Source organism: Macaca fascicularis, chromosome 14 (assembly GCF_037993035.2).
Source record: "Macaca fascicularis isolate 582-1 chromosome 14, T2T-MFA8v1.1".
Taxonomy (NCBI): Eukaryota; Metazoa; Chordata; class Mammalia; order Primates; family Cercopithecidae; genus Macaca; species Macaca fascicularis.
The window spans coordinates 32,821,955-32,836,200 of record NC_088388.1 but is presented as its reverse complement, the minus strand read 5'-3'; the positions used below and the strand labels follow the sequence as shown (position 1 = coordinate 32,836,200).

The 14,246-nt window shown below is 38.3% G+C and overlaps 1 protein-coding gene and 1 pseudogene across 1 annotated transcript in view; one reads left to right on the top strand and one right to left on the bottom strand.

The window, feature by feature from the left end:
- The window catches only part of CCDC73 (coiled-coil domain containing 73), a 156,696-nt gene that overhangs the window by 118,201 nt on the left and 24,249 nt on the right, over positions 1–14,246 (bottom strand). Inside the window, exon 2 of the mRNA XM_005578269.5 lies at positions 9,613–9,762. Within this exon, the coding sequence (XP_005578326.4) occupies positions 9,613–9,747 (135 nt within the window). The 5' untranslated portion in view covers positions 9,748–9,762. The remainder of the gene's footprint in view (positions 1–9,612; positions 9,763–14,246) is intronic.
- Positions 7,777–8,129, top strand: LOC107127330 (large ribosomal subunit protein eL34-like; annotated as a pseudogene).

Sequence of the window (14,246 nt, the reverse complement as noted above, 5' to 3'; positions counted from 1 at the left end):
TTGTTTGGTGAGGTATGTTTTCTGGATGGTCTTGATACTTGTGAGTGTTCGTCAGTGTCTGGGCACTGAAGAGTTTGGTATTTTTTGTAGTCTTCGCAGTCTGACCTTGTGTGGACCTATCCTTGGGAAGGGTTTCCAGGTATTTGAAGGGACTTGAGTGTTGTGATCGAAGTTTTTTGTCACTGCAGCTGTATTTGCACTAGGGGGCACCACAAGCCCAGTAATGATGTAGTTCTTGCAGACTCAGAAGTATTGCCTTGGTGGTCTTGGATAAGATCCAGAAGAATTATCTGACTTACTAAGCAGGGACTCATTCTCTCCCCTTACTTTTTTTTTTTTTTTTTTTTTTTTGAGATGGACTCTTGCTCTGTTGCCCAGACTGGAGTGCAATGGCACAATTTTGGCTCACTGCAACCTCCACCTCCCAGGTTCAAGCCATTCTCCTGCCTCAGCCTCCCGAGTAGCTGGGATTACAAGCGCCCACCACCACCCCCGGCTAATTTTTTGTATTTTTAGTAGAGATGGGGTTTCACCATGTTGGCCAGGCTGGTCTCAAACTCCTGACCTCGTGATCCGCCCACCTCGGCCTCCCAAAGTGCTGGGATTACAGGTGTGAGCCACCGCTCATGGCCTCTACTCTTAATTTCTACCAAATAAATGGATTATCTCTCTGTGCTGAGCTTCCTGGAGGTGGGGGACAGGTGACACAAGCACCCCTGTAACCTCTACCACTGGGACTGCACTGGGTCAGACCTGAACCCAGTACAGCACTGGGTCTTACTCAAGGCCTGCTATAGCCACTATCTGACTACCACCAGTGTTCACTCAAGGCCCTAGGGATCTACAATCACCAGGTGGCAAAACCAGCCAGTCTTGTATCCTTCTTTGCAGGGAAGTGAGTGTCCCTGAGCTCTAGGCAGGTTCATGCCATCCAGGAGCCAGGGCCGAGTCAGAAACCTAAGGAATCACCTGGTGCTCTATTCCACTGTGGCTAAGCTGGTACCAAAACCACAAGATAAGATTCTTCTCACTCTTCCCTCACCTTTCCCAAGGCAGAGGAATCTTTCCCCACGGCCACCACCACCACAGCCAATGGGGAGTATTGATAGGGTACCACTGATGTTCACTTAAGGCCCAAGTCCAGGCCAGGACTCACCCTTCAGGACAGTGGGCTCCCCTCTGTCCCAGGGTAGGTCCAGAGTTGCTGTCCATGAGCCAAAGCCTGGAATCGGGAACCCCTAGAGCCCACTTGGTGCTCTTCCCCACTGTGGCCAAGCTGGTACCTAAGCTGCAAGACGAAGTTCCCTTTATTCTTCCCCCTCCTTTTCTCAAGTGGAAGGGGTCTCTCCTCATAGCCACCACAGCTGTGAATATGCTGGGTCACACCTGAAGCCCGCATGTCTGAATCTAACTCAAGGCCCATAGCATGTACTACTTGGTTATTGCTACTGATTATTCAGTGTCCAAGGGCTCTTAAGTCAGCAGGTAGTGAATCCTGCCAGAACTGAATCCTTCCCTTCAAGGCAGCTGGTTTCCTGTCTAATCCAGGGTGTGTCTAGAAATGTTGTCTGGGAGTTAGGGCCTGGAATGGGAGCCTGATGATTCTGCCCAGTGCCCTATCCTACTGTGGCTTAGTTGGTATCCAAGTTGCAAAATAAAATCCTCTTCCCTCTTCCCTCTTCTCTCTTCAAGCAGGAAGGAGTCTCTTTGGGAGCTGTACCCTGCACTGCCTGGGGTTGAGGGAAGGGTGGCGTAAGCACTCCCTTTGCCACTCCGACTGGTGTGTCACTGGGTCGCACACCATCTCCACTGGCTCCGAGACCAGTCCAAGTCCACTGGCTCTGAGACCAGTACAACACTAGTACTTGCCTAGGAAGTGTAGTCCTTGTGGCCTAGATTGGCATTATTTGGAACCCCCCCAGTGGCAAGGCTTGCTGAAACTCAAGTTCAAACCACTGGGATGGGCTATTCGCCTCTGGCGAGGGCTGGTCTGAATGCACTCTCCATGGGCACCGGCTGAGTTCTGCCTGGTGTTGGGAGCACTGAGTTCCCACAATTCCTGCACTTTCCTTTAACCGCACAGATTTTCTCCACATCATGTGGCCACTGCAGGGGCTGGGGGAGAGGTGGAGTTGGAGATTCAAGACTGTCTTTCCTACTCTCTTCAGTACCTCTTTCAGCAATATGAAGCTAAAACCAAGTACTATGACCACTCACTTGATTTTTGGTCCTTATGAAGGTGCTTTTTTGTATAGATAGTTGTCAAATTTGGTGTTCCTGCAGGGAGGACAACTGGTAGAATCTTCTATTTGGCCATCTTGCCCCCACCCTCAAAACTTAGTAATTTTAAACAATATTTTATTAGGTCTCACAATTCTGTACAATGATCGGGCTTAGCAAGACAGTTCTGTTTCACATGCTATGGTCATTCTTGCAGAAGCATTTATATGGTAGCTTGGCTAGGGCTGGGATGACAGTGACTTCTGCTTACACTCCAGTGTCTTTCCCCATGTAGCTTCTGATCATTAAATAATCTATTTTGAACTTTATGACATAGCTCTGGCTTCCAAGAGGATGTGTTCTAAGAGAAAAAGCCCCAATGTGCGAGTATTTATGAAGCCTCTGCTTAGTAACATGATTGCTAATGTTTCGTTGGCCAAGAAAGTCACATGACCAGGGCTAAGTTAATGTAGGAGTGATCTACTTAAGGACATGAAGTATGGTTCATTGGGAGCCACAAATGTAACAACATCATTTATTTACTGGCTGTTCACAGATATTTAGACTGCTTATAACTTTTCCCATTACAACAATATAGTAAATATCACTGTAGCAAAATATTTGCCCAAGTAAGCTCACACAAAAAATTATCATAGATAAAAATATAAACTGCTCAGACTTAATGAACATGAAATTTTAAATTCCAATTTAAACAGATAAAACTGAATTTCTATCCATTATCTATATTAATTTACATCAAAAAGGAAAAAATACAGTAGTACTCATTCCTGAAAACTCCAGCCAATGCTGGAAATTATCAATCTTTTTAGTATTTTTCCAATCTGGGAATCAAAAACTGATTATCTCATTTTTGTTTTAATCTGCATTTATTTTATTAGTAGTAAAGTTAAGCATAGTTTTGTACATTTTATGATTACTTGTATTTCTTCATTCTGTTCATTCTTCTGTTGGGCTGTTTTGATTTGGAATATTTTGTAAATAAGATATTGATTTTTTTATTATTTTGCATGTTGCAAATATTTTCTCTCCATCACTTTGTTTTTTAAGAGACTAAGTCTTGCTTGTCACCCATGCTGGACTGCAGTGGTACAATCACAGCTCACTGTAACCCTGAACTCCTGGGATTAAGTGATCCTCCTGCCTCTGCCTCCTGCCCGAGTGGCTAGGACTATGGACACACGCCATCATGTCCAACTAATTAAAATTTTTTCTTGTAGAGAAAGGGTCTCATTATGTTGCCCAGGCTGGTCTCGAACTCCTGGCCTCAAGTGATTGATCCTCCCACCTCAGCCTCCCGAAGCACTGGAATTACACAGGTATGAGCCACTGTGCCTGGCCAGTCACTTTTTTTTAACTTTATGATGGCTATTATCCTGTAAAAGCTAAGAATCTAGCCATCATATCCAGCCATCTTTTCCTTTATGAAGGATAATCTCTATTCCCAAGAATATAAAACTTGTTTCTTATATTTTCTAGTATTTGTATGGTTTTCTTCTTTGCATTGAGTTTTAGTTTTCTTTTCTTTTCTTTTTTTTTTTTTTTTTTTTGAGACAAGCTTTTGCTGTGTCACCCAGGCTGCAGTGCAGTGACACAAACACAGCTCACTGCAGCCTTGATCTTCTGGGCCCAAGTGATCCTCCTACCTCAGCCTCCCAAGTAGCTGGGAATACAGGCATGTACCACCACACCCAGCTAAAATTTTGAGATAGAGTCTCACTCTGTAGCCCAGGCTGGAGTGCAGTGACGTGATCTTGGCTCACTGCAACCTCCGCTTCCTGGGTTCAAGTGATTCTCCTGCCTCATCCTCCTGAGTAGCTGGGATTACAAGCACCCACCACCATGCCCAGCTAATTTTTTGTATTTTTAGCAGAGATGGGGTTTCACCATGTTGGCCAGGCTGGTCTCAAACTCCTGACCTCAAGTGATCCGCCTACCTTGGCCTCCCAAAGTGTTAGGACTGCAGGTGTGAGCCACCACGCCCGGGTCCCAACTAAAATTTCTTAAGTTTTTTGTTGAAAACAACCATGTTGCCCAGGTTGTTTTCAAACTCCTGGCTTCAAGTGATCCTCCCACCTCAGCCTACCAAAGGATTACAGGTATGAGATACCAGACCCAGCCCTGGGTTTTATTTTTGTGTATAAGGTATGTATGAATGCTCCAAATACCACTTACTACTGTTCTTTTCACCCATTGAATTGACTTATCTTTTTAATGATTTATTTATTCCTGCAACTATGTCACATTTTAAATTATTACAGCATTTGAACATGGTTTAATATCTGATAGAGCAAGTAGTACTTCACTCTTCTCTTTTGAAAATGTTATTGGCTATCCTCATGTATTTTTCTTACATATATAACTTTAGAATCATCCTACCGAGCTCTAAAAAACACTGCATTAGGTTTTGATTAGCACTGTATTAAATTTGGGGATTCTTTGAAGGAAACTCTAGAAATGAAAAAGGTAATCATTGAAATTAAAAACTCTAAGGAAGGTTAGATAGCAGGTAAAAACATCTGAAGAGATAATTAGAAAACACCACAATGAATTACACAGAACTCAGTACAGACAGGCAGATAGGAAGAAATATAAGAGAGTTAAGAGTCAAAAAGGATAAGATGGCATGGGCCAATATGCTGTCTATTGGAGTTTCAAGAAAAAGATAATAGAGAAAATAAGGGGCAATACTCAAAAAAAATCACAGCTGAAGTTTTTCGTAACATTCAGGTATCAAAATGAGTCTCTAAAAATATAGATAAATCCACACCTAGACACATTAAAAATAAAGATCATCAATGACAAACAGATCTTAAGAGCGAATAGAAATGATGAATTACCTACAGAGGAAAACTTCTAAATAGCAGCAAAAGAACTCAATAAAATCTCTTTAAAATACTGACAGAACACAAATGTAATCTACAATTTCATGGCAAAATAAAGACATTTTCTGGAAAAAGGAAAGTCTAAAAGAGTTTACCATTAACAGACTTTTTAGCATTGAATTAGAGGAATGTGAATTAGCTGGACCAGTTTCCGGAGTACACAGAAGATGGCTTCAACTTTTTTTTTCTTTTCTTTTGAGACAGAATCTCACTCTGTCGCCCAGGCTGGAGTATAGTAGCGTGATCTTGGCTCACTGCAACCTCTGCCTCCCAGATTTAAGCGATTCTCCTGCCTCAACCTCCCATGTAGCTGGGATTACAGGCACCCATCACCCCGCCCAGCTAATTTCTGTATTTTTAGTAGAGATGGGATGTTGGCCAGGCTGGACTTGAACTCCTGGCCTCAAGTTATCCACCCATCTCAGCCTCCCAAAGTGCTGGGATTATAGGTGTGAGCCACCGTGCCCGGCCGGCTTCAACATTTTTTATCTGGATAAAGGCTTAGGAAAATAATTAAGACCTTAAATTATCCTCTTAGAGGCCAGGCAAGGTGGCTCGCCCATATAATCCCAGCACTTTGGGAGGCTGAGGTGGCTGGATCACAAGGTCAGGAGATCGAGACCAGCCTGGCCAACATGGTGAAACCCTGTCTCTACTAAAAATACAAAAATTAGCCGAGCGTGGTGATGCATGCCTGTAATCCCAGCTGCTCAGGAGGCTAAGGCAGGAGAATCGCTTGAACCTGAGAGGCGGAGGTTGCAGTGAGCTGAGATCATGCCACTGCATTCCAGTCTGGGTGACAGAGCAAGATTCCATCTCAAAAAAAAAAAAAAAAAAAAAAAACTATATATATATACATATATATATATATATGTCCTTTTAAAGGTTATTTACAACATCAAGTCCAAGACAATTTATTACAATTGTATATTTTCTCTCTACCATTTGGGAAGATATAAAGCCTATTTCTATTTGTTTAGCAATTACCCTTAACATTTTAATATTCCTACTTAACTGAAGAACATCTGTAGTTGGTCAGTATCTTTATATCTTCTGAATGATACAAGGACCTAAGAATCAGTCCCATCCAGGCTTAATGGTAACTGTGGATCAGTGTTTGAATTCTACTATTTTATCTTTAAAAACTAAATGTAATTATTCATTTTTAATTGTATCTTAATCTTTTTGCACTCTGTTTTAAATGCTAAATAAAAAGATCTCTTCAGAAACTACCAAGGAGAAGTATTAAAAATTTGTGATAAAGATTTGGGAGGGCATGAGACAAAATCAGTATCTCATAAGTAGTTCCTGAATAAGATCTATTCTTGCTTACTTGTCACACATACCTGCAAAATGTCTGGTACAAGAATATGCACAGCAATATGAATAGCAACTGTTTTCATAAAAACCAACAACTGGAAACCACTTAGGTATCCATAACTATGTTAATGAAAACAACAAACCTTGGTACGTTTACATTATAGATACTACTCAATGATAAAAACAAACTGACTACAAACACGCACGACAAGAATAAATCTCAAAAATACTACACTGAGTAAAAAAAAACCCTACACAAAATAATATATACTGAATGATTCCCCTTATATGAAAATCTAGACCAGAGATATACTAATCTATAGGGGAAAAAAATTAGAACAGGGGCTGCCTCTGGATGAAAAGGGGTGAAGAATTTTATTCTACATAAATTTCATATTGAAAGAAAAAATAAACAAATACTGAAATCTAGTTAATAATATACATACTGAAGCATATAATTTCCAACTTATTTGGAAATGAATCCCAAAAATAAGACCAATGACAGACAGATATACTATGAGATCAAGTATAGAATCTGGGTAGTAGGTATATTAGGTTCCTATTACTACTGTAACAAATAACAAACTTAGTGGCTTAAAACAACTCAAATTTATTCTGTTGCAGTTCTGGAGGTCAGAAGTCCAAGGTATCTGCAGGGCTGCATACCTTCTATAGTCTCTGGGGGAGAATCCATTTCCTTGCCTCTTCCAGCTTCCACTTACATATGTTCCTTGGCTCATAGCAATTTCCTCCATCTTCAAAGCTAGCAGCGTAACACCTTCCAATCTCTTTCTCTTTGACTATAACATCTACTTCCACTATCACATCTCTTTCTCGGACTCTGATTCCCCTGTCTCCCTCTTGTAAGAATGCTTATGAGTACTCTTGACCCACTCGAATAATCAAGCATAATCCCTCCATCTCAAAATGCTTAGTTTAATCACACCTACAAAATTCCTTTTGCCATATAAGGTAACATATTCACAGGTTCTTGAAATTAGGACATGAACATGCTTGGGTGCCATATTCTGTCTACCACAATGGGTGGATGGGTGCTCACTGTGAAGTTCTTTCAACTATTATGTACGTTTGAAATTTTCCTAAAATGTTAGGGGGAAAATCTAGGAATGCAGGAAAAGTACTGCCATCAGGGTAAATGTGAAAACCAGTAACTGTCTTTTTCTAATGAAAGTAAGGGAGTTTTATCCCCTTTTTAAGAAGAAAGCTCTCTTTTCAATGAGGAATTTCATTGTTAGTATTATGTACTTTTACATTTGATTATTAAAAACATTGTTCCTCTTCATCCAGGGATGGCATCTTAGAGGCACTCAAAATGGTCCAGCATTTGACGCATCATCATGGGCTTTCCTACAATACAGCCTCTAACAAAACAAGTTTGTCCCAATCCCCTGGTAATAGAATTGTTTACCTTTACACCAAGAAGGTTGGGAAAGCACCAAAATCTCCATGTGGCATGCCTCCAAGTAGACTTCAAGGAGTTTGTTATGTGAGACCTAAAGTTCTTATGAGGTTGTCTTGAAAAAACGTGTCAGCAGAGCCTATGGTGGTTCCACGTGTGCTAATTGTGTCCATGACAGGCTCAAACATGCTTTCTTCATCAAGGAGCAGAAAATCCTTGTGAAAGTGTTGAAGGCACAAGCACAGAGTTTGAAAGCTAAATTTTAAAATAAAGCTTTCTTGGGTAATAAAAGAAAAAGAAGAAGAAGAAAACACTATTCCTTTTCTAATCTGAAATTTTTCAGAAGCTTTTTAAAAGAAGCATATTTTTTAAGTTGGAAATATAAACAGACCAAAGTATAAAATTTAAAACATAATAAAACAGAATATTGTTTTAAATGGTGACCAGAAGTTGTTTCACTTAGGAAAGAACATTTTAAGCTAATTTTAAAAAACAGTTTTTTATAATACTTATCCAAAATACTATTTTTAGCAGAATTTCATCTTAAAACAGGCTTTTATTACACTAATAAGTAACTTTAAATAGGATGAACACCATGGTATTTAAATTTTCTTATTGTAACAATAAATTTCAATATTTTTAAATCCTAGAACAATATTCATATTATTATATAATAAAAATGTTGTTTCAGCTCTTTTTCTCTCATTTATAGTTTATTTTCAGAAAGTCAGTAAATTATATTGATTCTTCTTTCTGCCTCTTCTGTTCTATCTTCATGGTCATATATACATCCTAGTGAACTCATTTCTATATCATTATTGCAATAGTTTTATGGTTTATTTTTTTCTCTCCAGAATCTTCCAAGTTCAGTCTATCCTATATAGAGTTAAAATTTAGACCCATACAAGTCTCAGAAATAAAATGCTTTTTAAGGGGATTTGCACAATATAGATATCCTGCTGAAACCAACATTTTTTACTTTTTTTTTTTTTTTTTTGAGACAGAGTCTTGTTCCATCACCCAGGCTGGAGTTCAGTGGTGTGATCTTGGCTCATTGCAACCTCCACCTCCTGGGTTCAAGCAATTCTTGGGACTCAGCAGCTGGGACTACAAGCATGTGCCACCACATCCAGCCAATTTTTTGTATTTTTAATAGAGACAGTATTTCACCATGTTAGCCAGGCTGGTCTCGAATTCCTGGCCTCAAGTGATCCACCTGCCTCGTCTTTTACAATTTTATACTAGACATATGATTTAAGAAAAAATCCCAGTTGCCACTTTTTAAAATAAAGATATTTGATTCTTTTAACCCAGAATATTTACTACATACATTTATTTTGTCACTTAATCATATACTGCTTTGTTTCATTATTTAATCATTTCATAGGCATCTGTATAATAACCTTAACAAAAATGTAATCTCCCCAAGAGCGATTCTTTTTCATCAGCCATGTGTCTAAAGAGGGTGCTATCTGTGCACTGCCAGGGATTCAATAAATACTAGTTGAGTTATCAGGTACTTAATCTGAAAACCCCTCTTTTATTTTGTGCTTTAGTTTCCAAATTCTTATTTCCCATTCCCTGATCATTGACTTAATCTGTCCTATTCTCTTTTACTTCATTAATTGGACTATATACTTTATTTCTAAACAAGAGGGATTTTTATGTCTTTTTTGTTCTTTAAAAAACAATAAACTAAACAAAATCAAGTTTTCTTATTTAACAAAAGCATTTTAAAAAGGAGCTTACCCTTCTCATACGCAATTCTTCTAATGCTTCCAGTAAACTTGTTTTGAAATCTAATAGCTGAATAGAAAACAATGTCTCTGAAGAACTTTGAAGAGTAAAAGTAGATGATGACTCAGTATTGAAGTTGTTTTCCATATTAATATTTATTTCCTGTAATGTAAAAAGGTCTTAACTGAAAAAAAATAATTTATCTAGGTTTTTCAAGTAAAAGCATAAGTACCATAAAAATATGACAACCTGTATCCCATAATCCGCCAATTTCAGCACCGATTAACAGTTGTGTCATCACTCCACTCTAATGCTGACCAAAAAAACACTTAGCAACAATGGTATTATTCTGTTTCTCTATGGTTGAAGTCTTTTCTGGCAGCTGAGTATGCTCAAAGGCCAAATTTTCCTCACCAGTCTTCTAAAGGCTGGGTTCGTGATGTTGCAGGCAAGTTGCTTCATGCCAAAGCTGGGATACACATTCTGCTTCCTAAACTTTGCCTTGACATAAAGCTTCTTTGTGAAGATGATGTAAATAGTAATATGAAATCTTTAAACTCAACATAGTTGGAAGATGAAGGCTGTAAAAATTGCCTTTTATTAAAAACCAAGATAGTTAAATACCTTTCTCAACCCAGAAAATGTATGAGTCAGGCTGCAAGAAACTTTTCAACTTTTCAATATGAAACAATTATCAGTTCACAGGTAGTTGCAAAAGAATGTACAGTGAGATCCTATACACCATTCACTTAATAACCCCTGCAAATGTTAACATCTTGTACAACAAGAGTACAGTATTAAAAATGTGCATCTGACTTCGGTACAATCCATGGAGCTTATTAGCACTTTACCAGTTATACATGTACTTATTTGTGTGTATGTGTCTGTGTGTATATATGCTTTTGGCAAGTTTATCATATTTATAGCTTCATATAACTATGACCTCAATTTAAGATACAGAACTCTAGCATCAATACAAGCTTCTTCAAGCAGCTTCTTTGTTGTCATACCCACTCTCTTCTCCCATCCTTAACTCCGAGAAAATACTAATCTGTTATCTATCTCCGTAATTTTGTTATTTCAAGAGTGCTCATAAATGGAATCACACATCATGTAACCTATGGCTTTTTTTTTAGGTTCATCCAAATTGTTACATGTATCAATAACTCATTCTTTTTTATTGTTTAGTAGTATTTTGTGGTATGGATGTATTATTTACTTAACTACTCACCCACGGAATAACATTTTAGTAGTTTCCAGTTTGTGACTATTATGAATAAAGGTGCTATAAACATTTATGTACACATTTCTCTGTGACCATAATTTTTCATTTCTTAGAGATAAATGCCCAAGAGTAAAATTGTTGGGTTGAGTGAATATTCAGTCCATTTTTAGTTGTAAAGGAAACTGCCACATTATTTTCCAGAGTGGCTGTACCATTTTCCATTCCCACTGGCAATGTGCAAGTAATCCAGTTTCTCCAAATTTCTGCCAGCATTTGGTGTTATCACTATTTTTTTTATTTTAGCCATTCTGATAAGTATTATACTAATAAGCATTCTCCAGAGAAACAGAATAGGATAGGTATGTGTGTATATCCATGTGGGGGGGGTGTATGTATATATGTGAAAGACTCATATGCACATATATATAGACACAGACCTACACACACACACATGCAGAGAGATAGAGAGAGACATTTTAGGGAACTGGCTTACACAATTGTGGGGACTGCCAACTCTGAAATCTTTAGGGTCAACCAGCAGGTTAGAGACTCAGGAAAACGCTGATGTTGTAGCTCAAGTTCAAAAGCAGTCTGGAAGCAGAATTCCCACTTCCTTGGACAACCCTAATCTTTTTCTCTTTTGGCCTTCAACTGATTGGATGAGGCCCACCCACATTATGGAGAGTAATTTGCTTTATTCAAAGTCTGCTGATTTAAATGTTAATCACAGCCATAAAATACCTTCACAACATTATCTAGACTGGTATTTGGCCCAGCATCTGGGTACTATGGCCTAGCCAAGTTGATACATAAAATTAACAGCAGTGCATGTGCATAAAAGAAACTTTCTAAAAGGAAAATTTTCATTCCTGAAAATGATGAGGTATGTTATTTGGACCAATCCTCCTACTAAAAACAACTAAAAATTCTAAATGAAACATTTTTAAATCTTCTCAAAAGCATCAAAGACTGAAAAGATAATAAAAAATTATGGAACCAAATTCTAAATTCTAAAAGAGACCAAGAACCAAAAAGTAGACCAAGCACTAACAGCTATCTTTACCCTGTGGGGACTTGACAAATGAGGCAAAATTAAACTATAGCTTTTATGAAGTCTGATTTAAAACGTACAGAATTCAAATTTAGGGCTTACCAAAATCTAATAAGAGACTCACTACATTAAGTAGAATTCAAAAGAGTTAAACTCTCACGTAAAGCTGAACCAAAAGTAACCCACCTTCTACAGGAGAGGTGCCTTGGTGCCAAGCAAATAAAGTATAAAGGAAAAGAAAAGGGAGGGAGAGACAAAGAAAGAGAAGAGGAAAAAAGTCTTATCCCAGAAAGTTGTAAACAGTTTAATTTCATATTAATTTTTAAATAAAAGCTGCTTCATAGGATAGTCAAAGAAACCTCAATCTATTAATATAATTTAAAATGCTTCCAGATTGATAATACCCATAAGAACTTTGCAGATGCAAATGAAAATTTATTCTAGAAGAATACACTTAGCCAGGTGTGGTGGTACACCCCTGTAGTCCCAGCTACTGGGGAGGCTGAGGTGGTAGGGTCATTTGAGCCCAGGAGTTTGAGGCTGCAGTGAGCCTTGATCGTGCCACTGCACTCCACCACAGGCGATAGTGTGAGACCCCTTCTCAAAAAAATAAAAGAAAGAAAGAAAAAAGAAAAAGACAAAGACAAACAAATAGAGACATCTGCAAGATGTCTGAACAGGTACTTCATAAAAGAGGATATCCAAATGGCCAATACACCCAGGAAAAGGTACCTAGCTTCATTAGTAATCAAGGATATGCAAATTAAAATGCCAAGATTCCACAACATACCAGATCAGCCAAAAATTTCAAAGTCTGACATTACCAAGAATTAGTAAAGAAATGAAGCAATAGGAACTCCCAGATACCATCAGTATGTAAACAGGTAAGACCACTTTGGAAAACAGTTTGGTAGTATTACATTGAAGATCTATACCCTTTATGTGTGTAACAAAGCTCCCCAAAACATAATGACTTAAAATAACAATGATTTAAATATTTTTTGCTTTATTTAGCTCAGGATTCTGAAGATTGCTAATTTGTGCTGGGCTCAGCTGGATGGTTCCTCTGTTCTCTGCTGGGTTTATTAATGAGTCTGTGATCAGCTGCCTGTCTGAAGGGTCTGTTTCTAGGGGTTCGCTGTCCACTGTGGTACAAAGACAACTGGACCACATATCTCTCATATAGTAAGGTAGTCTTGGTTTATTTATATAGTGGCTGGACTGGGTTCCAAGAGGAAGAGCAGAACATTCAAGGCTTTCTGAGACCCAGGTTCAGATATGGAGTAACACTGCTTCTGTCGCATTCTACTCATCAAAGCAAATCACAAAACCAACCAAGATTCAAGGGATGGAGAAATACACTCCATCTTTTGATGTAGGAAGACACAAAATGAACATTTCAAAGAGTGTTACTACAGAGAGGGGAGAAATTGTGGCCATTTAAACAATCCACCAGACATCCCTATGACCCAGCAATTGCTCTCTCCCATATTTATCCCTACTCCCATTTTTATCTGTCAAAATCTTACCCATCTTTCAAGGATCCACTAAAATATCTCTTCCTCCAAGAAGTCATTTTGGTCTCACCAATTAAAGTGGTCCCTTCATATTGCTGAGCAACCATTACAATATGTAACTATTTTATTACACAATACATTTTATATCTGGAATCCTTGTAATGTCCCAAAGCCAGTGGCATATATTTTAGATTTTTATTATGGTATCCTTTCACTTCCAGTGCTGATTTCTGTATTAGTTATTGCTGTATAACTAACCACCCAAAACCTAATGGCTTACAGCACTAATTTATTATTTGTCATCATTTTGTGGACTGGCTGGGTTGTTTGCTGATTTTATGTAGGCTGTTTTATACAAGTTTATTCAGTTGTTAGATTTGCTTAGTTAGGGCTGAATTCAGCGGGAAATGCTGGAACTTATGGGTGTCTTTCTTCACATGGTTTTCACCCCAGACTTCTACACAGCATGGTGATCTCTGGGGGGTATTTTTAAGAGTTCAAAGGCAGAAACTGCAAATCCCCTTGAAGCCTACACTGTAGAGCTCACACAGTGTCAATTCTGCCACATTCTATTAACTAAAGCATTTCGTAAAGCTATCCTAGATTCAAAGGGGTGAAGAAACTGATTCCAATTCTAGATGGAAGAAACAAGGTCACATTGTAAAGGGGTGTAGATACACAATGGGAAGAATTTGTGCCCATTAAACAATATGTAACAATATATAAATAATTACCAGATAAGAGAGGTTCTTGTGTTTCTAGAACACAACCAGGATGCTATGAAAAAAATTCCACAATCACAAAGAGGGTGGCAGAAAGACTGTTTATGGAAACTGGAAAAGCGATAAAGAAA